A 24,835-nucleotide genomic window follows, 5' to 3' on the forward strand; every position below is an offset into this window, starting at 1 on the left:
CAATAGGTGGATTAAATCAGGTTTTTGCTTTAATTACCAATCGCAATCGTTGTTGCAAAGCGTTACAATATCCTGAGGTATTTCATCTCAAATCTTGTCCAAAACTTGCTTGAAAGTATCCACAGTCAATCTTTTAGTGCTCCCTAGTTTGCCTAACATGTAACCCTGTGCATAGAAGTCGAGAGGATTCAAATCAGGCGTAGAGGCAGGCCACTTTTTCGAAGAAATAAAATCCGGAAAACTGTCCTCACACCAAGCCTGTGTAGCTTTCGCCTAATGAGACGGTGCAGAATCTTGTTGGAAGCAGTATGGTGTATTCTTGTAGTGTGTTTTTTCACAATGGGAAGCAAATGGTTCTTTAAATCATTATCGATGTAATATTTGGGTAGTGTTGATTTTAATACCTGGTTTAATGGACAGCAATGGAGCCTTCAAATTTTTGGAGGAACATCCCCATACCATCACCCTGGAAACATTCAGGATCCTTTAAACAGCCAGTATGTCCCGAGAAACATCAGAAAGATATGCTGCATATAGCCAATCATTTTGTTGATTGTGGTGGCCCTGTAACCGGAAATTTTTTTTGTCCGAAAACAGAATTTCACAATCGCCGTGCCGCTTAAGCAGCTGCCGACATCTTTCGACCCTTGCAAATCTCTGCTTTTCAGTCAAACCGTGCGAACTTGTTTTTGTGTTGACATTTGAATACACTATTTTTAGAAAGGGAGGAATGTCTGATGCAAAGAATGATTAATTGAGTGAACTGGAAAATTTCGATATAGACCAAAAAGATTTCGGCTAGTGTAATGCTAGGTAAGGCTCGCACCCACAGTCTTTCGATTGGCACACGACTGTTTTTCTGATTAAACTACCAGCGACACACATTTTTAATCAAACACGTCCAAAAAGCACTGACAGTTTTTACTATTCACCCTGTAAAGTGATGTGGTCACTTGAAATAATTACCAGCCTTATTCGGAGATCATTCAAAATGATGAATTTCAAAAATCTTACAACTCTAGCCGTGTTTGCAATGAAAAATGCATATTCATATATTTGTTTTATAACCGTTAAGTGCTTTGATTAACTTTGCTTAGAATGGATAAAATAAATAGTGGCTTTTCGCATACGTAATCTTGTTTACAATTGCATTGTGCAGAGGACCGAAAAGTTGCATTCGATGTTTGTAAGTCTCCATCAGCATCAACAGCAGTTTGCAATATGATTGGCTCATTCCAAACTACTCGTTTTACTATCACTAAACTATAATGTTCACTGAACTTTATGATGCATTTCTTGCCAATAATCAACTGTCTTGTTAACTGTCTCATTAGCAATTTTTTTATGTACTGCATTTTCCATTTATAGTCTGCCACTGCTGTACGTAACGGATCATATCTGACATAGCAGAAATTTGACTCATACTCTAGTTCGTTACTCGCATACTAATGGCTCCGTCCTCCTCAAAAAGTACCGTTTAGCGTGCTTTGGAATACTTAAGTGCCATGTAAATACGTATCAAACGGTGGTTCATATTACACCGGTCAGCAAGAATTCTCACAATAACCGACAAGTTACAGAATTCAAACTCCTAAAATAAATTGAAAAAAATTTTCTCACGTAACAGCTCAAAACCAAAATACCTAGTTTAAAATTACTAAACTTTGGTTCCAATAAGAAAACATAAGCTCGATTTTCTCGACGGGTGTTAATTCTTCTAGCAACAACACGCTCTCGGGTAGCTAATCGTAAAATAACTTTCAAAGGAATGTGTTAAACCGGCCCCGGCCGGACTGAACAGAATCAATTCAATGGTTGTGGCATGGTGGTAGCTCTCTTTCAGAAGCAGCATCCAATCCAATCCACACGATCCAACGAAGCCATTCTTGTGTTGTTGAGGCTCGAACCCAACAGTGAAGTAGAGGCGCGCGGGATGCCCAAAACTGGTGATGGTGGTGTGCAAATTCTTTCATCGGAGGAGAAGCACATACAAAACAAAACACAGCAAGAGGTAAACAAAATTGTTCTTGAACTTTCAATCCGTTTGCCAGTGCCTACTTTGGATAGTGTAATGCAAAGCCGATTTGGTGAAGGAATGCGTCATCACTGCTAGGTTGGTGGTTGTTGTGATTTAGCTCTATGGGTGTGGTTCGTGATTCCAAGTTGAAGATCATGAATGCCTTGCTGCCATTGAAGTAAGTGCTTTTCTGTTTCTTCAAGGTAATGTTCAATTACAGCTATCTGGAATGGTTTGTTTTGGTTCAGAGCCGGTCTATAGAACCATCAATTAACCGAGTTCTACTAGAGAAACAGGCATTCGTGCAAAAATAACCCTTACTAACCAACCGGTACAAGGCTATCCAGAATTGTTCCAAGATCATGTGCAGTTACGACGTACCAAACCGTTACACAATCAATAACAACAGTCCACACTAATGAGTTCATCACGACTCGCCTTCTTACACCGAGCAGCTTAATATCGCCATCTTGAAGCGGGCTGTCACTTGATGATCAGCGCAGCATCGATGTTCTCGAGATTTGGGATCGTTCAAATTTGATGTCCTCAATACCTGTGCACTGTCACTGGTTAGGAACAAGCCAATGCCGATTTTAGTGAACGTCATTTTTGAAACAACCCTTCGCTGGTGCTCTTCACCGAGTTCACCGCAGGAATGCAGTAAATTGCTACGGTCGCCCGGAGGACCTAGAGTGGAGAGATCTTGTCTCTACGGCAGTTTACCGTGGCATGTAGTGTAGCTACGCGAGTAGATAATTGCTTATTATACCTACATTAATTGCATAGATTTATGAATGACGACGTGACGCCTTGCTTATGCGAAGGTGCGCCATTGGGAACACCGCGTCGCTGATCGTCGTCGATCGGCCGGCGGCGGCGCGAAGGTGAAGGTAGGTATATGCGTTCGATCGATCGATGTGTTGCTGTCTGTACGTGTGCATGTTTTGCTCACGGAGCCGATCGCTCTTTTTCTAGTCTTTTCGTTCTGCTCGGTCAAATTTTACGACAAATTAATGTACGGTGTCGTCAATTCGAACCGCTTTCAAGGCCACACACAAGTGAGCGCTTTTTTGAAAGGTTTATCACTCTTTCCGAACGTGCACGGCAAAGAGCACCTTGAGGAGGATAGGTTTTTTCTTCATTTTTGCGGTGCTGCGTGTCGGTTATGCTTGGGCGGCGATATTTTGATGGTTTACTACCCTCAACTCGACAACACTTGCCGGAGGAGGCTTGGCCACCCGGACCGGGTGACGGAAAGCGTACCGTGAAGTTGGGCGCGGTGCCTGCGAAGCCACGTCTAAATCGATGTAGGAAGTGATTAGTGTCTAAGTATTATAAACTCATTTATCTTTGGTTGCTATCTTTATATCCGCAGGTAGGAAAGTTTTAGAAAAGATATTGTCAGTAATTCTAGGAATAATTTTTTGTAAGTCGAAGCATGACCAAAGCATCTCATTGATAGTACTGTAGATGTATCAAATATGGTCAAGATATGTCTATTTAGACAAACTTACGTATAAATATACTGTAAAAAATCCGCTAAAGTTCACTCGTCAATCGAAGAGAAATTTTGAAATCTTTTCATAGTTTGTGACACAATCGGACAAAATGGAGAGGGGGTCTAAAAGCAAAAGTTTTTGGGACGTCATATTTTAATCATCCCAAAACTGTATTTTTATTTTTCAAATATGAAACGTTAAGGTGAAATGGTACTGAATACCACAATGGCCGGAAAAATGGCGTCCATGTGAAGATATGGGTGCTATTCATCCGGCCATGTTGGGAATCAGTACCGTTTCACCTTAAGGTGGTGTATAATTACCCAATACCTTTTTCTTTCCGAAAATGTGATTCATATATCGAGAATTTCTTAATTTATATTACGGACACCTTAGCGAATTGCTAAGAAAGATATCTTGCAGTGGCAAATTTTCAAACAATTTTTTTTCACGTAATAAATATATTTGGCTCTTAAATACCTTTGGATACTTTACTAAGTGACACTTTAAGAGTCATTCTAGTTCTTACGTTAGGACGATTACGTAATTGAAGTAAAATATATTTGGCCTAAAAGTAATTTAAGAAATTGGCACTGGAGAGTTTTTTTGTCCGTGTTGGGTATTTTTACCAATGCGACCATTTGCTTGGTCTATTGTGATATATCCTCCGTTTCATTATAGCTATGTTGTCAAGATGACGTACCACTATCAGAAGTGATTGTCATTGTTTGACTAATAGCATTTGTCCAGCCCGGTGGTGCACTTCGGATAAAGTGCACTACTGCACTGGGAGTTGGTCTCCAAATATCAGAGGGTTCTAACAACCCTCTTTCGAAGAACCTTAATCTTTTATTGAGAATTGCCGGACATCGGCATAACAGGTATTCCGAGTCTTCTCTTTCTATGCCACAGAAGCGACATATATCATCTTGAAGTTTTCCCATTAACTTCAGATGATATCGGCTCGGACAATTTCCTGTTATAAAACCAGTATAAATGCTAAGATCCTTCTTCGAAAGCTCCAGGATTTTGCGAGTCATTGAAACGTTTGGAGAGATAAACCGTTTCGACTGCCTAGCATTGAAAGTGTTATTCCAATTTGATTCCACTTTCGTACATTCCCATGATTTTAGCTCCATTTTTAAAGCATAAGCAGATAAACCACAGAAGGGCTCAGGTCCTACAAATTGATGAGATGATCCGTGTCTTGCAAGCGCATCAGCTCTTTCATTTCCATCGATTCCACAGTGACCTGGGACTATAGGTTGACTTGATTACGACAAGACAATTTTTGGAGTGATTGAATACATTCCCAGACAAGTTTTGATGTGCATGTCGCCGACTTTAGAGCATTTAGAGCTGCTTGGTTGTCGGACATGATGCATATATTTGAATGTCTATAGTTCCTGCGCAAGCACACAGTCGTACATTCTATAATTGCTTGTATTTCAGCTTGGAATACAGTTGGTCATCTGCCCATAGAAATTGACATGTCTATTCCTGGGCTAGTCACTCGTGGTTCAACTTGATTGTCCATTTTTGAACCGTCTGTATAGAAAACTGTCGAGCCTGGACGAAGATCGGAACCACCATCTTCCCAAGAATCATGTCTAGGCTCAAATACACGAAATATTCGATTAAAGTTGTATTTTTTCTCCATCCAACCTTCATTATTAGCTACAATAGGATTAATACTAGTAGTTTTTAGAATACTGAGATGACCTGTTAGATCACCTTCAAAGAGGTTCATTGATCTTTTGATCCTTAGAGCACTCTTTTCAGCTTCTAATTGTATAAACTGAAGCAATGGATGTATATAGAGTAAAGCATCCAATGCCTTCGATGGTGTACTTCTCATTGCACCTGTTATTGAGAGAGTGGCTAGCCTTTGAAGTCTTTCCAGCTTTTTTTGGGTAGCTTTCTCTTTCGTTTTTGGCCACCAGACCAACGAGGCATAGGTAATCCTGGGTCTGAAAATAGCCGTATAGATCCAATGGATCATCTTCGGTTTCTGTCCCCATTGCTTACCAAAAGTTCTTTTACATATCCATAGAGCATTTCTCGCGTGACTTTTCAAAAGAACCTAAGTAGCAGTGAGAGACTCACTTTGGTCGCCCTCTCTTCCGACATAAATGCATTTCAACAAAAGTTTTCTTGACGATTAGCTAGCTACTGATACCAGCAACCGATTTATGCAAGGTTGATGTTTTAAAGTGCATTTGCATCGCTGTGGGAAACGAAAGAGAAGAGGCCCAAAGAGAATCTCTCATTGTTACTTAGGTCCTTTTGAAAAGTTATGCGAGATTTGTAGCTTTGTTTACTGCTTACTCTAGATGTGTGTTACAATTGAGTTTTCTGTCAAGAAATACTCCAAGATATTTGACAGTGTCTTAAAGTTTTAAAAGTGTTCCTTTCAATCTGATGTTGTTTAGTGTAATTTTTTTTCCTTCTCGTAAATGGTATGATAGTAGTTTTATTGGCATTTATGCTGAGGATCTGCCTATCACACCATGATGAAATCAAATTTAAAGCCATTTGCATTCGGTCAGCGATAATAGAATCAAATTTTCTTCGAACAATTATTTCTATATCATCTGCGAAGCCAATTATTTCAAAACCTAGCGCTGTCAACTTTTGAAGAAGATCATCAACTATTACTTACTTACTTACTTAGTTGGCCTAACGTCTTATGACAAAGCCTGCGCAGTATAATTTCTCCATCTGTTTCGGTCCATGGCAACTGATCTCCAGTTCCGCGGGCACCCAGTGCTCGCCAGATCTCGCTCCACCTGGTCTTGCCACCTCGCTCGCTGTGCCCCTCTTCGTCTTGTTCCTACCGGATTTGATGCGAAAACCATTTTTGCAGGATAGTTGTCCGGCATTCTAGCAACATGTCCTGCCCAGCGTATCCGTCCAGCTTTAACCACTTTCTGAATACTTGGTTCGCCGTAGAGACGCGCGAGCTCGTGGTTCATTCTTCGCCTCCATACACCGTTCTCTTGCACTCCGCCAAAGATGGTTCTTAGCACCCGCCGTTCGAAAACTCCGAGTGCTCGTAGGTCTTCTTCTAGCAACGTCCACGTTTCGTGCCCGTAGAGGACAACCGGTATAAATAGCGTTTTGTACAGTGTGCACTTTGTACGGGAGCTCAAATTGTTCGACCGCAAGTGTTTGTGGAGTCCGTAGTAGGCCCGACTTCCGCTGATAATACGTCTTTTAATTTCACGGCTGGTATTGTTGTCCTCTGTTGCCAGCGAGCCAAGGTATACGAACTCGTCGACTACCTCGAACTCATCCCCGTCGATTACCACGGTATTGCCCAAGCGAGCCCTGTCGCGCTCGGTCCCGCCCGCCAGCATATACTTCGTTTTAGACGTATTTATCTGCAATCCAATCTTCTCTGCTTCGCGTTTCAGTCTGGTGTACTGATCTTCCACCGCTTCAAATGTTCTGCCGACAGCATCCACGTCGTCAGCAAAGCAGATGAATTGACTGGATTTATTGAAAATCGTGCCCCGCATTTCGATCGCCGCTCGCCTTATGTTGAATAGCAGGCAGGAAAGACCATCTCCTTGTCGAAGTCCCCTGCGAGATTCGAATGGGTCCGACAATCCACCCGAGATTCTCACACAGCACTGGATCCCATCCATCGTAGCCATGATAAGTCTAGTAAGCTTACCCGGAAAGCCGTTTTCGTCCAAAATTTTCCATAGCTCTTGTCGGTTTACGCTATCATATGCGGCTTTGAAATCGATGAACAGGTGGTGCGTGGTGACTCGGAATTCGCGGCACTTCTGCCGCAGGGTGAAGATTTGGTCTGTTGTAGACCGACCCTCCATGAAGCCGGCCTGGTAACTTCCCACAAATCTATTGGCTATTGGCGATAGTCGATGAAAGAGGACTTGGGACAGCACTTTGTAGGCGGCATTCAGGATAGTGATGGCTCGGTAGTTCTCACAATCCAGCTTATCACCTTTCTTGTAGATAGGGTAGATAACCCCGTCTTTCCACTCCTCCGGTAGTCGTTCCGTATCCCAAATCTTGACAATCAATTGATGCAGAGAGCCGGCCAACTTATCCGGGCCCATTTTAATAAGTTCCGCTCCATTGCCATCCTTTCCCGCTGCTTTGTTGTTCTTCAGCCGCTGGATGGCTTCTTTAACTTCCCTTATCGATGGGGGTGGCACATCTTCGTCGCTTGCTGCACCAATGTGGTCACTTCCTCCGCTATCATGGTCTTCCGCCTGCACGCCATTCAGGTGTTCATCGTAGTGCTGCTTCCACCTTTCGATCACCGCACGGTCATCAGTCAAGATACCTCCATCTTTATCTCTGCACATTTCGGCCCGCGGCACGAAGCCTTTGCGAGATCCGTTGAGTTTCTGATAGAACTTCCGTGTGTCGTGAAAGCGGTACAGCTGTTCGAGTTCTTCGCACTCCTTCTCCTCTTGGTGGCGCTTCTTTTCCTTGAAGAGTCGGGTTTGCTGCCTCCGCTTCTGTTTGTATCGCTCCACATTCTGACGGGTGGCTCTACGCAGCATTTGTACCCGCGCTGCGTTCTTCTCATCCAATATCTGCTGGCATTCCTCGTCAAACCATTCGTTACGTCGATTCGGTGCCACACTGCCTAGGACGTTCTCCGCTACGCTGTTAATGGCTGTTTTCACGGCATTCCAACAGTCTTCAAGAGAGGCTTCATCCAGCTCTCCCTCTTCCGGCAGCGCGGATTCGAGAGATAACGCATAGTTTTCGGCGGCGGTATCGTATGTTGTTCGCAACCGATAGTTTTTGACGTATCCTTACCATCACTAGGTAGTGGTCCGAATCAATGTTAGCGCCCGGATAGGTTCTGACGTCGATAATGTCTGAAAAGTGCCGACCATCTATCAGAACGTGGTCGATTTGTGATTCTGTCTGGTTGGGTGATCTCCAGGTGTACCGATGGTAGAGGTTATGCTGGAAGAAGGTACTACGTATGGCCATGTTCTTGGAGACGGCGAAGTCGACAAGTCTTAGGCCGTTTTCGTTCGTTTGCGGGTGAGCGCTGAACCGTCCAATCACCGGTTTGAATTCCTCCTCCTGACCAACCTGAGCATTACAGTCCCCGATGATAATTTTGACATCATGTCTTGGGCAGCGGTCGTATTCACGCTCCAACTGCGCGTAGAATTCGTCATTGTCATCATCGGTACTTCCGAGGTGAGGGCTGTGCACGTTAATTATGCTTATATTGAAGAATCGGCCCTTGATTCTTAATCTGCACATTCGGGGGTTGATCGGGCACCACCCGATCACCCACTTCTGAATCTCGCCCATCACTATAAAAGCTGTGCCCAGCTCGTGTGTATTGTCGCAGCTCTGGTAGATGGTATGACCATCTCTATACGTACGTACCATCGTTCCTTTCCAGCATACCTCCTGCAGCGCTACGATGTCGAACTTGCGGCTCTTCACTTCTTTAGAAAGCACGTGGGTACTTCCGAGGAAATTTAGAGACCGACAGTTCCATGTTCCTAATTTCCAATCGTTAGTCCGTTTTCGTCGCCTGGGTCTTTGCCGATTGTTTCGATTAGAGTTATTATTATTACTTACGGAGTCCATTGCTTTGGTTTTTTAGTGGTTCAGGCTTGCAAAGCCCGCAACCAACCCCACAGTATCGCCGGAGGGCCAACGTAGCTCGAAGGAGCCCTCCTCCCCTGTCAGCATACGACCTTGGTTTCCACCGGGGTTGGTTACCCGATCTCCACCCGAGGTTGCTCGTATCCCGGCTGGTACCACGAGGAGGTTGGGGTAGGAGTTGCTAGGTAAGAGGCTGTGAACCACTGTGGGGTCTATTTTATGCCCAGTGCACAAGGCACCGATGGTACGCATTACCAAGCCATTTATCATCATCAACTATTAAAGACCACAATAAAGGTGATATTACGCCTCTTTGTGGGCACCCTTTTAATGCTCTAATGCTTATAGATGAGCTTCCAATGTTTGCTGATATCTCCCTTTTTGATAACATTTCGCTAATTCAGTGGATAATGGATATATCGAAACCACGTTTCGTCATGGCCGTAATCATTGAATTATGAGATGAATTATCAAATGCGCCTTCTATGTCTTGGAAGGCAGCTAGTGAAATTTCCTTCATTTCAAAAGACTTCTAATTTTTTTACAACAGTTTGTACTGCTGTTATCGAAGATTTGCCTTCTTGATATGCGAATTGATATTTGCTCAAAGGATCTTGGGCTAAATATGATGACTTTATATGCTCATCAAATATTTTTTCCATTGTTTTTAACACAACAGAGGATAAACTTATCGGCCTGAAGGATTTTGGTGAAGTTTTATCCTTCTTATTGGCCTTCGGAATGAACGTGACCCGTACTTGTCGCCATGCTGCTAGTATATGGCCTAGTATCAGGCTTGATTGAAAAAGGTTTGTTAGAATAGGTGTTAAAAACGCCTTGCCCTTCTGCATTAGTACAAGAAGAATTCCATCCCTACCCGGCGATTTGAAGGGTTCAAAAGTGTCAATCGCCCATTCAACATTGCTTCTCATAAAAATATTTTTGGCCAGTACAAGCACCATTCCTGTTACTATCTAACCCAGTCATTTCATTCGCTACTTCGTGAATGTCTGTCCTGGGATTTCCTTAGTTGAGTTAGTAAAAGAGCCGTCCTCTTTTTTCAATGTACCTAACCCAGTAGAATGATCTTTAGCGAGGATTTTCTGCAATCTAGCGGTTGCTGGAGTATTTTCGATGTTTTCACATGTGTGCCTCCAGTGAATCCTCTTTGATCTTCGTATTTCCCTATTATAGGCAGTGAGAGTTTGTTTATACTCCTCCCACTGTTATAATTTCCGAGTTTTCTTCCTAAATTTCTCCAAAGTTTTGTTCCACCAAGGTACATCTCTATTCGTAGAGCATTCCTTTGCAGGACAGCTTTCGTGATAAGCTTGTTGGATCAGGTTTGAAAGTTGGTTTGAGTTGTCCTCAAGTTCTTCACATGTCCTTGGGCAGCCTTTCCTGACTCCAAATTCCTGACTCCAACCTTCAGTTTCAAATTATACTGATCCCAGTTTGTTTTCCTGGGGTCTCTTATAATTTCCTTAAGTTGCTAATTTGCTTCGTAATCAAATATGATTTGCTTGTAATTGGACAAGGATTTTTCATTCGATACGTGCCAATTTTTTATATTATCAGTCATCGTTGGACACTGCATAGTGTTAAGTCAAGTACTTCTTGCCTTATTGCGTTTACAAAAGTTGGCTTTTCCCCTTTATTGCATATATCTATATCATTAGATGATATAAAGTCTAAAAGGAGTTCACCTCTATTATTGGTATCTGTGCTAGCCCAAACAGTGTGGTGGGCGTTTGCATCATATCCAATTACAAATGCTTTGTTTTGTTTTTTGCAGTAAGAAACCAAATTTACAATTTCTGATGGAGGTACTTCACCCACGTCTCCTGGAAAATATGCCGATGCTACGCAAATTTCAGTCTTGCCGTGGGTCGTTGGAACCTCCACCATTATTGCTGTGAGATCTTTTGTAATCAATTCTGTGATTGGAAAACTTTTTATGTTTTTATTTACCAAAATGGCAGCTCTTGGCGAGAGCTCACCCTCGGCATAAATCAATTTACACGACTTTGTAGGAGTTCCTTGTATCCTACCTTTATAGGTCCACGGCTCCAGGATTAGTGCTATATTCAGGTTGCCTTTTGTGAATCTCCTACAAAGTACAGCAGTTGCTCCCTTTGCATGGTGAAGATACGCCTGGACAAATTTTATATTTCTTCTTTGTGGTTTTATATGATTTGTGGTACGACCGGGCTGGTTTGGGTTCAGTCCTGCACCATTGACACAACTGAATCCTGGGATTTGACTGATTATATCAGCATCGCCAGTTTCATCTTGGGTCTTATCGATGTCAGGGTCACTCCTGAGCGCTGATCCCCCACTTGATTTGTTAATTATATTTAAATTAGAATTTTTATTAATTTTTTCCATCTTAATGGTCTTAATTTGCTGGGTGAAAGAATCAACTGTTCTTTACCAGCTTAGAACAGAGCACGGGGTGCCCTGGTACCATGCAGGCTCCGTTTGACCTTGGGAGACTTAATTAGACCCCCCCAAGAATTCATCCTTAGGCACGGCTCGCGTTACACCGAGGATTGGGGTCCTCTTCTGCAATTTACTAAAAATGCAGCATGCTGCAATGTTGCTTGCTACATTGAGAGCAAAAGTTTTTATAAGATTTGCCGCGGAAGAGACTCAGTGTGCAAATCTAGATAGATCCATCACATGTTTGCCATGGCCCAGCGCTGCACACCGAAAGACAAATCTCAACACTCCTCCTTTATCCTGGCTTGTGACAGACAGTTTGGGTCCCGATCCAATTTCCCCATCACTTGTTCACTCTTTTTGTGGAGCCACGCGTGTTAGTTCATCGGCAAAGGTCCCTCACTGGCGGAATTCACTGGAAAGTTAGTTCTTGTTTTGAAACATATTTTGAATCAAGTAGAGCATGTTATCCGTGCTAATACAATAATAGACTTTTTCGTATTGCCATAATAGGTGCCATTACTACAGTAGTGACTTCTGCCATATGTTTCAAACTTTAAATGGCGAAAAACAGCTTACGAATTGAATACGGATGCAAAATTCATTTGCACATGTCGTAGAACATCACCTGATACATTTGGAAACTAAACCTAGAAATACTCATAGTAAGAGATACGCGGAAACTAAAGCCAACGATTTGGCATCAGTGTACAAAAACTGCCAGCACTTGCTGCGAAGCAAAATGCTTTAGCAGTGTGACTTGATTGTTTTCAACATGATCCGCTTCTGTTTTGTTCACATTAATTTTGTACAATAGAGCGATATATCTTTCAACTTAATCAATGTAAAATACATTGCAAAGCTTCATACACACTGTGTCCGAGTATAATATTCAAGGTGCGTGACAATAGCTTGAGTAGATTTCATAAGTATTTCAATACTCGTAAATCAACCATTTAAGCAAACAGTATGCGTTTTCGATTGGCTCCCTTTGACTATTCTCGCTACTCGATTGGCTTCCAAGATGGCTGCTTCCGCGTATCTCTATACTCTGAGTATTTCTAACTAAACCGTCTAATCGATTACTATTCAACTGGTTTAAAGCATGAATTTCTGTTCCTGCTAAACGTTACTAATTAATAACAACAACGGTGTGAATCGCGCCTTTGTCCTCCTCAGGCACGACAACGGCTGGCGGCCTAGCAAAACGCTGCGAAACGAATTCGACAATATTTATTTCCGCTGGCTAAATCGGATTGAAACTTCGCACAATGCTGCGAAAAATAAAAAAAATTCATGGCACGAACCTTCTTAAGCCGGGTGCGATGGCAACCTTAGACCGTATCAGTACCAGGTCGACGCGGGAAAAGAAGCGTGCCAATGCCGTGCCATGCCGTGGTGCCGTTCGCCGTCCAAAGGTGATCACGCGAATGATGCGCCACCACCGCGCACACACATTGCATTGCATTGGCCGGAGGAATGCTAAACGCGTAAACTATTTTACACACATATGAATACGCAGTCTGCGATGTAGATTTGAAGCGTTTAGCCATAACACATTGCTGCTCATGTTGCTCACCCAAAGCAATAACGTCTGGTTGTGGTTAATTGTTTGGATTGAATTTATCGCTGCCATGCCATGACTGATAGCAAGGCTCATGAAGATGTGGTTACCTACCGAGTAACTTACGCTAACGCCGGTTTTATTTTGTTGCATTCAACGTCTATGCTTCAAGCTTTGTTATACTATTTGACGAAGATATAAAAATCGGTCAAAAACGGCGAAATCGATCCCAAGCTCAATGAGATGAGTCACGAGTGCGTGTACCTACATTATGTGTGTCATGTTGAAAAACTTCATGTTTCTCGAAGATGGTCGAACTTGGCTCATAGAAATTAGGCACGCACTTTAAAGGCTGTGCTGAAAAACGAATTTTTACCGGTGAAACCTATATTATATTTCAGATTTATACTTTGGTGTGTTAATATACGATTGATTCCGTCGATCACATTAATGGACATACCTTAATTCTACTCCTGCTTTAAATTGAAACCAATATGCCACCACCATATTTGAACCCAAGAGATATTTATCGAAAGCAAACAATGAAAAACTTCTACTTATCATTCCGTAATATGCACATTAATAATCGCTAAGCTGCTACTGGCAATGCAGATTGATTAGACGGGCAAAGTATGAAATCATCCGACTACTGACTGCCAAGGTTGTCAGTCAGTTGACGGTGTATATTCTGTATTCTGCCCGGTCGACCTGCCTACCTATTTGTATTTGTTTGTGATCGTCATCCGATAGGGAACCGCGTAACGATTATTGTCGTTAGATCATTGTGCATTGTGCCTTATATGATACACGTATAGGATGAGAACTGAGTCCCGGTTTATGGCGGATGGTGGCATCAGAACCGCTTGCGAAAAAATATGTATAGAATACAAGGTCCGTTTAGGTGCGTGGAAAAATTCCACCATCTTCACCGTGGGAAGGGGAGATGGTGACCATGTGATCGTGATTATGGGCATGTGTGAAGTGTGACGCAACTGCTTATACTGAGTAGCACCCGAGTAAGTATCCATATATAAATTTCCCACAGGCTAAGATCATTCAAGAAAAGTTTATCAAAAAGAAGTAATTCGGTTCCCACTTTCAAAAGAGCCAATCTGCAAAATGTAAACAAACCGAGTGAGGGTTTCTTTTCCTATTCTAGTCCAGCAGAAAATAACCCTCACTCGGTTTGTTTACATTTTGCAGATTGGCCCTTTTGAAAAGTTGGTGCCGAATTTATTAGGTATTATTTTGACCAGTGATCTCAAGAAACATTTTTACTGTATAATAGCTTGTCAAATGCTTGTTTCACGGATATTAGCTGTACAATAGTCGAATAAACTACCCTTAAACAAATATGTTTGTTGGGATGGCTAAACCGCATGCCGCCCTTCGAGATGATTCATGCAGCCCGCCGTGGGACTCTTGGGACTTTATATGGATGAAAACATAATAAATTTAACTTCAGTGAGCGTGGACGGATTAGATAATCCGTTCGCGAGGGGCGGAATCCAGGGATCTCCACCGATGAATACAAGTGGAAGCGCCAGCGTAAGCGGAAGAGGAAGCGGCACACCAGTCGCTCCAACTGCATCTACGCCGGACGCAGCGACGACCAGCCTGTCGCTAATAAGAGCAGCAAAACCCGGTCGTGGGAGGAGGCATTCAGCGTTCTCCACCAAGGGTGGAGAAGGATGCACCTAGAAGCGCTAGTGTGGGTGGGAAAGGCAGTAGTGTGCCTACCACGCCGGACACAGCGTTGAACGGCCCAGCGCTAATCAGGGCGATGGGAAAGAATAGCGACGCACTATCTTAAGTGGTAGCAGCGTCACAGCAGCTCGATATAATTATCGAGTTCACGTCAGGTCGCGGCAATTTCTCCAAGGACCTGAAGCAGAGCTTGCTCATGCTTCGGAGAACCTTGTGTGCAGCGACCAGAACACACAACGACCTCGTGGCGCGTGCTGGAGAGGTGAGGAAGGGGACCGTGAAGGCGTCCAAATCAGTGCAGACGGATACCTGACCGTGTTGACGATGTTGATGTTGCCCGTGTCGCAACGCGGCTGGAAAAGCTACGGAGAGCGCTACCAACAGCGGTAAGGCGTCCGCCAAGCGTATGAGACAGTCACCGAGGGATGGTACCCCTAGTTGACCAAAAAAACGCCTGATCGGTAAAAGCCCTCAAGCGAGCGGGTTGGCGGAGCCAATCGATCAACCAGCGGGAAGCACCAATACGGGTGGCCCGTGGATCGAAGTTAAGGCCAACAAGAGAAAAAGAAAGAAAAAGGAAGCTCCACCTAAACCGACAAGGAAGCGAGCGAAGAAGGGCGACGCTCTAATCCTGAAAACCGACGAGTCGAAATATTCGAAGGTTCTGAAGGCCATGAGAGGAGATGCCCTCCTCAAGGATTTGGGCGCGGACGTGCGGAGCAGCCGCCGCTCACGCACTGCCGTAATGATCCTCGAGTTAAAGAAGGACGCCACCAAGAAAAGTTCCGCATACAAGTCGGTTGCGGAAGGAGTGCTCGGGGAGGGAGTGCAAGTACGTGCTCTCACACCAGAAATGACTCTCCAGCTTAAAAACCTGGATGAGATCACCGATGTGTGTGAGGTCGTGCTGGCTCTCAAAGAGCAAAGTGGAGTGGTGGTGGCAACCGTGGCGGTTCGCCTGCGTAGAGGTCCTGCCGGGATCCAGGTAGCCAGCATACGACTCTCGCTGACGGACGGAAACAAATCCCTAAAAGCTGCCAGGCTAAAAGTGGGATGGTCGGTATGTCCACTGAGCGTGCTCAAGCAGTCGGAGGCTTGCTTCCGGTGCTTCGAGCACGGGCATAAGGCCTGGAACTGCAGGGGGCCAGATAGAAGTCAATTGTGCAGGAGATGTGGCAGTGCTGGCTTGATCTGTACCGGTGAATGGGACGCAAAGCACGTAACGGGAGGTCCAAGGTGCCCGGCTGGTGTGCCGGTGACCAAGCCACGATCGTAGTGCAAGTGACACAACTCAATCGAAACCACTGCAGTACGGCTCAGCAGCTGTTACACCAAGCAGTTTCCGAGTCGGCAACGGACATTGCCATCATCTCGGACCCATATCGCGTCCCTGCTGGAAACGGCAACTGGGTCTCGGATGGGTACGGGACGGCGGCTATATAGACGACAAGCAGGTTCTCGGTTCAAGACGTTGTGTCAACTGCAGACGAGGGATTTGCGGTTTCCAAAGTGGGTGGAGTGTTCTACTGCAGCTGTTATGCTCCGCCGAGATGGTCTATCGAGCAGTTTACGCGGATGGTAGACCAAGTACCAGTTGTGCTGACTGGTCTAAGGCCGGTGGTTGTGGCGGGAGACTTTAACGCTTGGGCGGTAGAGTGGGGAAGTCGTCTCACGAACCATATGGGTCGGATTCTGCTTAAGGCTCTGGCAAAGCTCAACGTAGATTTGGCCAACGTCGGCACCACGTGACATTCGGCAGTCCTGGTCTGATAGGAGACTGGAGGGTAGACAATGGCTACACTCACAGTGACCATCAGGCGGTCCGCTATGGTGTCGGTCAGATAACGAGGCGGCAGGTGGCGAGTAGAGCCAACACTCCAACCACCCGTGGATGGAAGACATCATACTTCGATCCCGAAGTATTTGTGGAAGCGATCCGGAGAGAGTGTGGTGATCGCGGTATGCCCGATCCGAACGCTGCTCGTTTGGTTGAGGTACTGTCGCGATCGTGTGACGCTACCATGCCTAGGAAAGGTCGACCTAGGCATGGTAGGCCACCGGCTTACTGGTGGAGAGATGAAATCGCGGAACTCCGCGGAGCGTGCTTTCGTGCGAGGAGAATTATGCAAAGAGCTCGTTCGGACGTAGGCAGGGCTGAATGTCGAGTAGCACTTCTTGCTGCACGCGCAGCGCTTAAGAGTGGGATAAAAGCTAGTAAACGAGCCTGCTTTGAAAGGTTATGTGCTAGTGCTAATGCGAACCCGTGGGGTGATGCCTACAGGGTCGTAATGGCAAAGACCAAGGGCGTGATGGCGCCCGCAGAGCAATCGCCAGAGATGCTGGAGCGGATCATCGAGGGCCTCTTTTCGCGCCCCGAGCCAAGGCCCTGGCCCCAGGCCGCTGAGTCGTCCCACGGCCGATGTTCCAGTATCTCATACCATAGCGTAGGATCGTCGGCCTCCCAGCCGAAAATCCAAAGTAACGTGGGCGAGGGCGGTTTGGAAGTCGGGGAGGAAGTGACGGTTACGAACGAGGAACTCATTGAGATCGCTAAATCACTAAAGGTGAGCAAGGCACCGGAGCCAGACGGTATCCCGAATATGGCCATTAAAGCGGCTATTCTAGAGGCTCCCGAATTATTCGGGGCAGTAATGAGTAGATGCCTGGAAGATGGCCACTTCCCGGACAGATGGAAGCGACAGAACCTAGTCCTATTGCCGAAGCCGGGACAACCTCCGGGTGTCCCCTCGTCATATAGGCCGATCTGTCTGCTCGATACTGCCGGCAAGGTACTGGAGAGGGTTATCCTTAACAGAATCGTACAGTACACGGAGGGTACAAATGGTCTGTCAAGGAACCAATTAGGCTTCCGAAAGGGCAAATCTACGGTGGATGCCATCTTGTCTGTCACTAAGACAGCCGAGGTGGCAATCCAGCCCAAGAGAACAGGTATTCGTTATTGCGCAGTTGTCACGCTCGACGTGAGAAATGCGTTTAATAGCGCTAGCTGGGACTCCATAGCCAACTCGCTACGGAACGTTCACTTGCCGGTGTCGCTGTACAGAATTCTGGAAAATTATTTCTTGAATCGGGTGCTATGCTACAACAACACGGAGGGGGGTCAGAAGTGCGTTCCAATCACCGCAGGGGTTCCGCAAGGTTCCATACTGGGCCCGGTGCTGTGGAACGCGACGAGGTGTTGAAGCTAAAGTTCTCGGTAGGAGTGGTGATTGTCGGCTTTATGGACGATATCACCTTGGAAGTCTATGGTGAATCTATCAGAGAGGTTCAGTTGACGGCTGCCCAATCTATAAGCATTGTTGAAGATTGGATGCGATCCAGGAAACTGGACCTAGCGCATCATAAAACGGAGGTTATCGTGGTGAACAACCGCAAGTCGGTGCAGCAAGCAAACATCAGCGTCGGGGACTGCACTATTTCATCAACGCGGTCCTTAAAACTCTTGGGAGACATGATCGACGATAAGCTCAAGTTCGGTAGCCACCCAGTAAACCATTTGGTTTGTATATCTCGATTGCAACTGAGATATACGAAATCAAATCTGAACGAAAAAGTTATATTTCACGCCATATAAGAAAATATATGTACCAAAGTGGAGGCGATATACTTGCGAAAGGTTTGACAATTACTTGTAATTCTATTTTGCGTAGTTTTTATAACACGCAACTAAATACTCCTGAATATATGATTAAGTTATAATCAAATATTGCAATCGTCTATACTGCTTTATAAGTCACAGTCATGAATTGTATATGAAGGCACGCACGACTGCAAAACAACTTATTGTTCACTTCGATTTGACATACTCTAATCATTATACAATTCCAATGTGAAATTGACATGAAAACGATTTAATGTGAACTTTCTATTACGATTTTGTGTTATCTGGGCACGTCGACCATGCCTGCAAGAAGGCTTTCACAGCTATTTCGGCATTGTCTCGTATGATGTCTAATAGTTCTGCGGTATATGGCAGCAAGCGAAGGCTATTAGCCACCGTGGTCCAGTCCATACTCAGGTATGGCGGGCCGGTGTGGTCATTTGCGTTAGGTACCAAAAGCTTTCTAGCCAAGCTGGAAAGCACCTATGGTCTCATGTGCTTAAGAGTAGCGAGTGCGTATCGCACAGTTTCACATGACGCAATCTGCGTCTTAGCGGGTATGATGCCTATTGGTATCATCATCAGCGAGGACGTAGAGTGCTGCAACCAACGTGGAACTAGAGGCATACGGAGTACCACAAGATCGGCCTCGATGATCACATGGCAGCGGGCATGGTCTAATTCCAAAAAAGGCCGGTGTACTTCCAGTACTATAACCGGCTTACAACGCTACTTCAACCGTTTCGTACCCTAAAGGGTGTTCCAAATCAAATTGCATAACGGGAAAAGCGAAGTAGAAAATCACCTGTTGGGTATTTATTTTCTCTTGAAAATTTGGGCAGAAGTAATTTAGAGTGCATTGTTTACACTGTATTTTTATCGTTGTCAGTTTTTCAAAAATTAGAAAAAATGGCGTCACCCGAAAAGTAACGTCGCCATTTTGCGCAAGCAGCTGAAAAATCCTCAACTCTCTCATCGGGCCGCCGGAAAACAACTCGGAATCGTGCAGTCAACGTCCAACGATGAGTTGTGTGATTAAACGTTACTACGAAACTCCATGCATCGAACGGAAGGAGAAATGCGGTCAGAACGGATGTTCTAGTAGTGATCAGGATCACAAGCGTGTCAGGAAAGCATTTAAGCGGAACCCCACTGCTTCGGTCAGGGATGTGGCCAAAACGTTGAATCTATTCAAGTCTTTCATGCAGAGAGCCAAGGACCGGCAGGGACTGCATACGTGCAAAGTGCAGAAGAATGCAAGTCGTGACGAACGACAAAATACGGTAGGAAAGTCACGGGCCTGGAAACTGTACACCCAGATGCTGACGAAGCCTTATTGTCTCATCGTGGATGATCGGACTTACATCAAGGCGGACTTCCGGCAGATTCCGCGGCTAATGTTTTTTTACCGCCCAGCACAAGTTTGATGTTCCGGAGGAAGTAAGGAAGCAGAAACTTTCCAAATTTTCCAAGAAATACATGATTTGGCAAGCGATCTGTTCATGTGGCAAACGGTGTGCGCCGTTCGTGACTACCGGGACTGTAAACGGGCAGATCTACCTCAAGAAGTGTCTACAGAAGCATCTGCTTCCTCTGTTGAAGTAACACGATGGCCCTATGATCTTTTGGTCGGATCTAGCTTCATGCCACTATTCCAAGTCGTACATATATCCTAGTGTGGTACGACGCCAACGGAGTCACTTTAGCACCCAAGAGCATGAACCCACCGAACGCACCGGAACTAAGGTCTATCGAAAAATGCTGGACTATTCTGAAGCAGGCAATACGGAAGCATCCCAAGAAGGTCAAATCCATGGAAGACATGAAGGAAAAGTGGGTTTCCGTACAGAAGCAAGCAGATGTTGACTGAAGTTTTTGGAGCGTCTTAGTAGAATACGAAACCTGATATTAAACAAAAAAGGAAGCTTTCAAATCAAATTCTTTAATTGGATAAATTGAATTTATTCTTGACAGATACGTATTTCGCCTACGACTTGCAAGCTTCATCAGTGTCTGTTTTCGAACCGAATCTATTGTCGAAGTTCGAAAACCGCCCAGTTAGCTTCGAGGTACGATGCTGGTCTAACAAAGACAGTCGTCGTATGTTCGAATCTCGACTAGGCGGTGCTTGCTAGATAGAGTCAGTAGGATCGTTGCACTGGCCCCGTAACTTTTCTGTACTATAGCCGGCTGCGAAGTCTGTCGATAAAGAAGGGTAATGTTTAAAGACGGTATAACCCAAGGTTTTTTTACATCGAGCCACTACAGTGATTTCACTAAGTGCTGCTAGTACACGATAAGGTCTCTTTTGAAATCAATGCACTCTGCAGTAAAACACTGAAAATGAGAAACAGCAAATGAGTATTGAAGAATCGTGATTTAGAGTCCTAACATTTAGTTTAGACGCTGTTTTAAAGCGGCTACTAACATGGAGGACCGACTCTCGAAAGCTCGACAGAGTTTCACTTTTCCTGTCGCCATTCGTCCAAGTGGCTCATTACTTGATCTTCTCTTGGTTATTTGTATCCTAGCTGATAACTGGTAGATGTAAGGGTACGCGAGGCACCAGTTACTTACTTGTAATAGCAAAGAGCCGCGGTGACTCTTGCTGTATCAAGAATTTCATTCCGCTGTACTCGGTCCTGGGCTACTCGTCTCCAATTTGTTTGGCGTCTTGACATACGCAAGTTGGCTTCAACCTGGTCGAGCTATTTAGCACGATGGACCCCTCTATTCCTGGTGCCGGTGAGATTCTTGATGAGAACGGATTTCACTGTACAGTCGTCCGGCATCCTTGTGGCGTGACCGGCTCACCGTAACCTCCCAACTTTCGTCAGGTGTGTGTACGATGGGAATCTCTCCAAGTAGTGTCTGCAGCTTGTGGTTCATACGTCTTAATTTGTAATCTTATCCTCTGTTTTTAGTCTGGCGTAGATTTCCTCCGCGGGGCATCAATGGTTTTGAAAAATCGTAAAGTAATCTACAGTAGTAGCTGTAAGAATATTTAAACAGTCAGTTATGAACTTATGATTACCTACATATTATAATTAGTCCATGAAAGATCCAATACTATTATGGAATGTCTCACACGAAGCAATAGTACGTGATAGATGAAACTTTTGTTTTGTTTTCTTCTTTACAGTAAGAGATACAGGAACCTAAAGACTGGAAACTAACAAAACAAAAACTATGATTACTTTACCACTAAATACAACAACCTAATATCGTACAACGAGTCGAGAGATAATAATTGATCATTCATTGAAGCGCACTAGTTGATGGCACTCAACGAGAAAAAAAGTTCAACAACTTATTCGCCACACATAACGTCCGTTGAACAGCGAGTTCGTAATGTTCACCGTTCAAGTAGATGCGTTAATGGCTGATGCACTCACATAAAGGCAACGTAAAAATAATAATAAGCTTAACATTTTTACTAACGCTGTATAATTCCGAAGCGAACGAAGATGTCGCTCCGTGAGCCATAATCCATCATTCAAACTGTACAGAAAAACGCGCACTCGCGCATGCTTGCACCTGATAATTCGAACAAATAAAAATTAGCGAACCGGTTGTTAAATCATGGTTATTGCCGCCGGGAGTAGCCTACGACCCGATTTTGGTGTTATAATTAAATTTAGTTTCATAATACTTTTAGTGCCCGACGCATCGCCGGCATTTGCTGATGTTCGCGGCGTTGGCTACATAAATAAATATACCTAAGGAACATGCTTTTATGGCGGGGCGTTCGAATGGGGATGGGATGATGGGGGGAAACAAACTCATTAGACTGATCGTGAGAGATTCACACTTTCGTACCGGTAACAACAACGACCGTGACGCGTTGTGTGAGCAAATTAACGACAAGTGTATGAGTAAGCAAAATGAACAAAATTGATGGGATTAAATATTCGTTTCAGTTTGATCGTTTTGCCGTACCTAGGTGGCGCATGTTCGGTGAATTATTTCGGAAGCGGTCGAATAATTCACTTGATGCTTATATAATTCGTACAAACTATTGCTTGATGCGGTCTATTCATCTCAATTTTTTAAGTTTATTATTAACTGTTAATCAAAACTTACGACTTCAATGCACATTTACTTGCATTAAATTTTAACCCAACCCAAGGAAACCGTTTCCTCAATTCAACATAAACCTAATTACTTTCGATCATGGTGGAATAGTTATTAAGTTTTTTTTTATTATCATAACACAGTTTTTCATACAACCGGTTTTCTCTTCGCGTGTTTCAGATTAATCCCGCTGGCCCAGCATGGAGGCCCAGACGGCCCTAGTACTGACGATCCAGCTGATTGCGCTCTTCTCGATCGCCGGTGCCTTGCTGCTCTACCTGCTGTGTAAAGTTCGTGGAACCCGAGACGAAGGTGATGGATCGCAGAAAGGTTCGATCCTGGTGACATGTGCCGATACGGCATTGGGATTACAGGTTGCTCCTCACTTTGTTTACATTCGATTCCAAGCACCATCTAACCTAGTTTCCCTACTTTTCAGATCTGCACCTATTTCGCCAGCAAGGGCCATCGAGTGTTCGCCGGAATGAAAGATCCAATCGAATCCCTGCCGGCGAAGCTGCTCAAAGGTTGGATGAAAATGCGCGAAAGTTCGGAAACGCCGCTGGCCGGTTCTGTGGTTCCGCTGCGAATTGACGTAACCCGTGAGGACATCCTGCGCGAGGCAGCCGAAGCGATGGGCATCCATTTGAACGCCGGTGAGCGGGGTATCCTGGCCGTGATCAACACCGCAGGTTCGGTGTACCGTGGACGAATCGATTCGCAGGATTCGCTGCAATGGGAAAACATGTTCAAAAACAACGTTATGGGTTGCTTGAGAACGGCACGTGCATTCATTGGCTTGCTGAGACCAACCCGTGGCCGCTTGATCTTGCTGGGCTCAGGAAACGAAGACGAAGGGTTGACGGTATTTACGGCTACCAGAAATGCTGTTCAAGGCTGTGCAGACGCTCTGCGCAGAGAGCTTAAACCTTACGGAGTTAGTGTGGTTACGTTGGATTCCAGAGGAGTCCCTGCTGAAGCTCTGTTCAAGGCTCCGATACCATACAGTAACCATTTTATCCCACAGTTATGATCTTTGTCGTTCTAATTTCTATTTCAATTCCAGCCATCTCTGACGAGGAAGGAGTTCCCACGCAATACAGTGCCGAAGTGTTAACCAGCTCAGCCTTGGGAGTGATCGAACGAGCTTTGTACGAAACGAGACCAAGCGAAACCTATTGCCTGTCGGTGCCGACCACAAAGTTCCAGGTCAGGCTACCGTGTCGATCCTCGCTCAAGATATCCAGCGGTGCCAGCTGTAAGCAGGAACCACCAAAAACGATTCAGAATGTTTGATCTAACGATCGCATGCTTCGCTTAACGTTAGTCTGGTCGCCTTTTCGTATGCATATTTTGCGATTCTTTTGGCCAGTCGTTCCGGGAAACCCGCAAGAGAGCGAAAGATTTCAATTTGTGCCTTTCTTCCAAAGTATGTTCGTCCGGAGTGCTACATACTAGTGACAGAGTCAAGTTTTGGATTTATGCCGAACAAAATAAACGAATAAATTTCACCGTTACAGTTTCTGCACTGTCCGGTATGCACCTAGTGCCACTCTGCTTGAGAGAATGATTTCTTTGTAAAGTTTCGTTATAAGTCTTGTCTTTTTTATGTAAAATACTTAAAATAATATGAATATGATTTCTACTGAATAAATCGAATATCTTTTTTATTGAATGGAATCCTAAAAAGAAAGCCTTAGTCATGGGCACCACTTTTACATTCCTCCAATTTTCCGGAGCACAACCCAACGTGAAACTGATTCAAAAAAGGTTGATGAATTCGGACATTGTGACACTGTCCATTTTTTGTAAGTCTCCCAGCTGGTCTCGAGGTATGATGCTGGCCCTATAAACCAGACGTCGTATGTTTAAATCTTGGTTGAGAGCCAATAGGATCGTAGCAACTGGCCCTGCAATCGTCCTGCACTCTAACAGCTGGCTGCGAAGTCTGCCGTATAAAAACAGAAGGTCAAGTTTCGATAACGGAATGTAGCACCTATGCTTTGCTTTTATGGATAGAATACCATCCGGATTTGGAAAATTCATTGATTCAAAAGAGCTAACTGCCCATTTGATCTAGGCTTCCATAATCAATTGGCGTGCAATCAGGGCCGAGTCGTTTACATTATGTAATGTAACATACATTATGTTAATGTATGTACATAATGTATGTAACATACGAGAACGTGTAAGAACGTTAAGAGTTTCCCTGGTGGTAACAATGACACACCCATCCTCTTTTGCTAATTGTCCTAGACCATTATTGTTGTGGAGCCTGCAGGAGAAAGAGA

At 44.6% G+C, this 24,835-nt stretch overlaps 1 protein-coding gene across 1 annotated transcript; it reads left to right on the forward strand.

Annotated features, from left to right (window-relative positions):
* The first annotated feature begins 14,088 nt into the window (after window positions 1–14,088).
* Window positions 14,089–24,114, forward strand: LOC128743379 (uncharacterized). The gene is made up of 4 exons (XM_053839939.1): window positions 14,089–14,157; window positions 22,725–22,918; window positions 22,984–23,551; window positions 23,611–24,114. Exons 2-4 carry the CDS (start codon window positions 22,745–22,747, stop codon window positions 23,838–23,840), a joined length of 972 nt encoding a protein of 323 aa, XP_053695914.1. The 5' UTR covers window positions 14,089–14,157; window positions 22,725–22,744; the 3' UTR covers window positions 23,841–24,114.
* Window positions 24,115–24,835: the final 721 nt, after the last annotated feature.

This window comes from Sabethes cyaneus, chromosome 3 (genome assembly GCF_943734655.1).
Source record: "Sabethes cyaneus chromosome 3, idSabCyanKW18_F2, whole genome shotgun sequence".
Lineage (NCBI taxonomy): Eukaryota > Metazoa > Arthropoda > Insecta > Diptera > Culicidae > Sabethes > Sabethes cyaneus.

Bases quoted from the DNA above. Each gene is read 5' to 3' on its own strand.
- LOC128743379 (XM_053839939.1), top strand. From the start codon at position 22,745: ATGGAGGCCCAGACGGCCCTAGTACTGACGATCCAGCTGATTGCGCTC. The intron at 22,919-22,983 runs GTTGCTCCTCAC...CCTACTTTTCAG, and splicing joins ATACGGCATTGGGATTACAG to ATCTGCACCTATTTCGCCAG. The intron at 23,552-23,610 runs GTAACCATTTTA...TTTCAATTCCAG, and splicing joins CAAGGCTCCGATACCATACA to CCATCTCTGACGAGGAAGGA.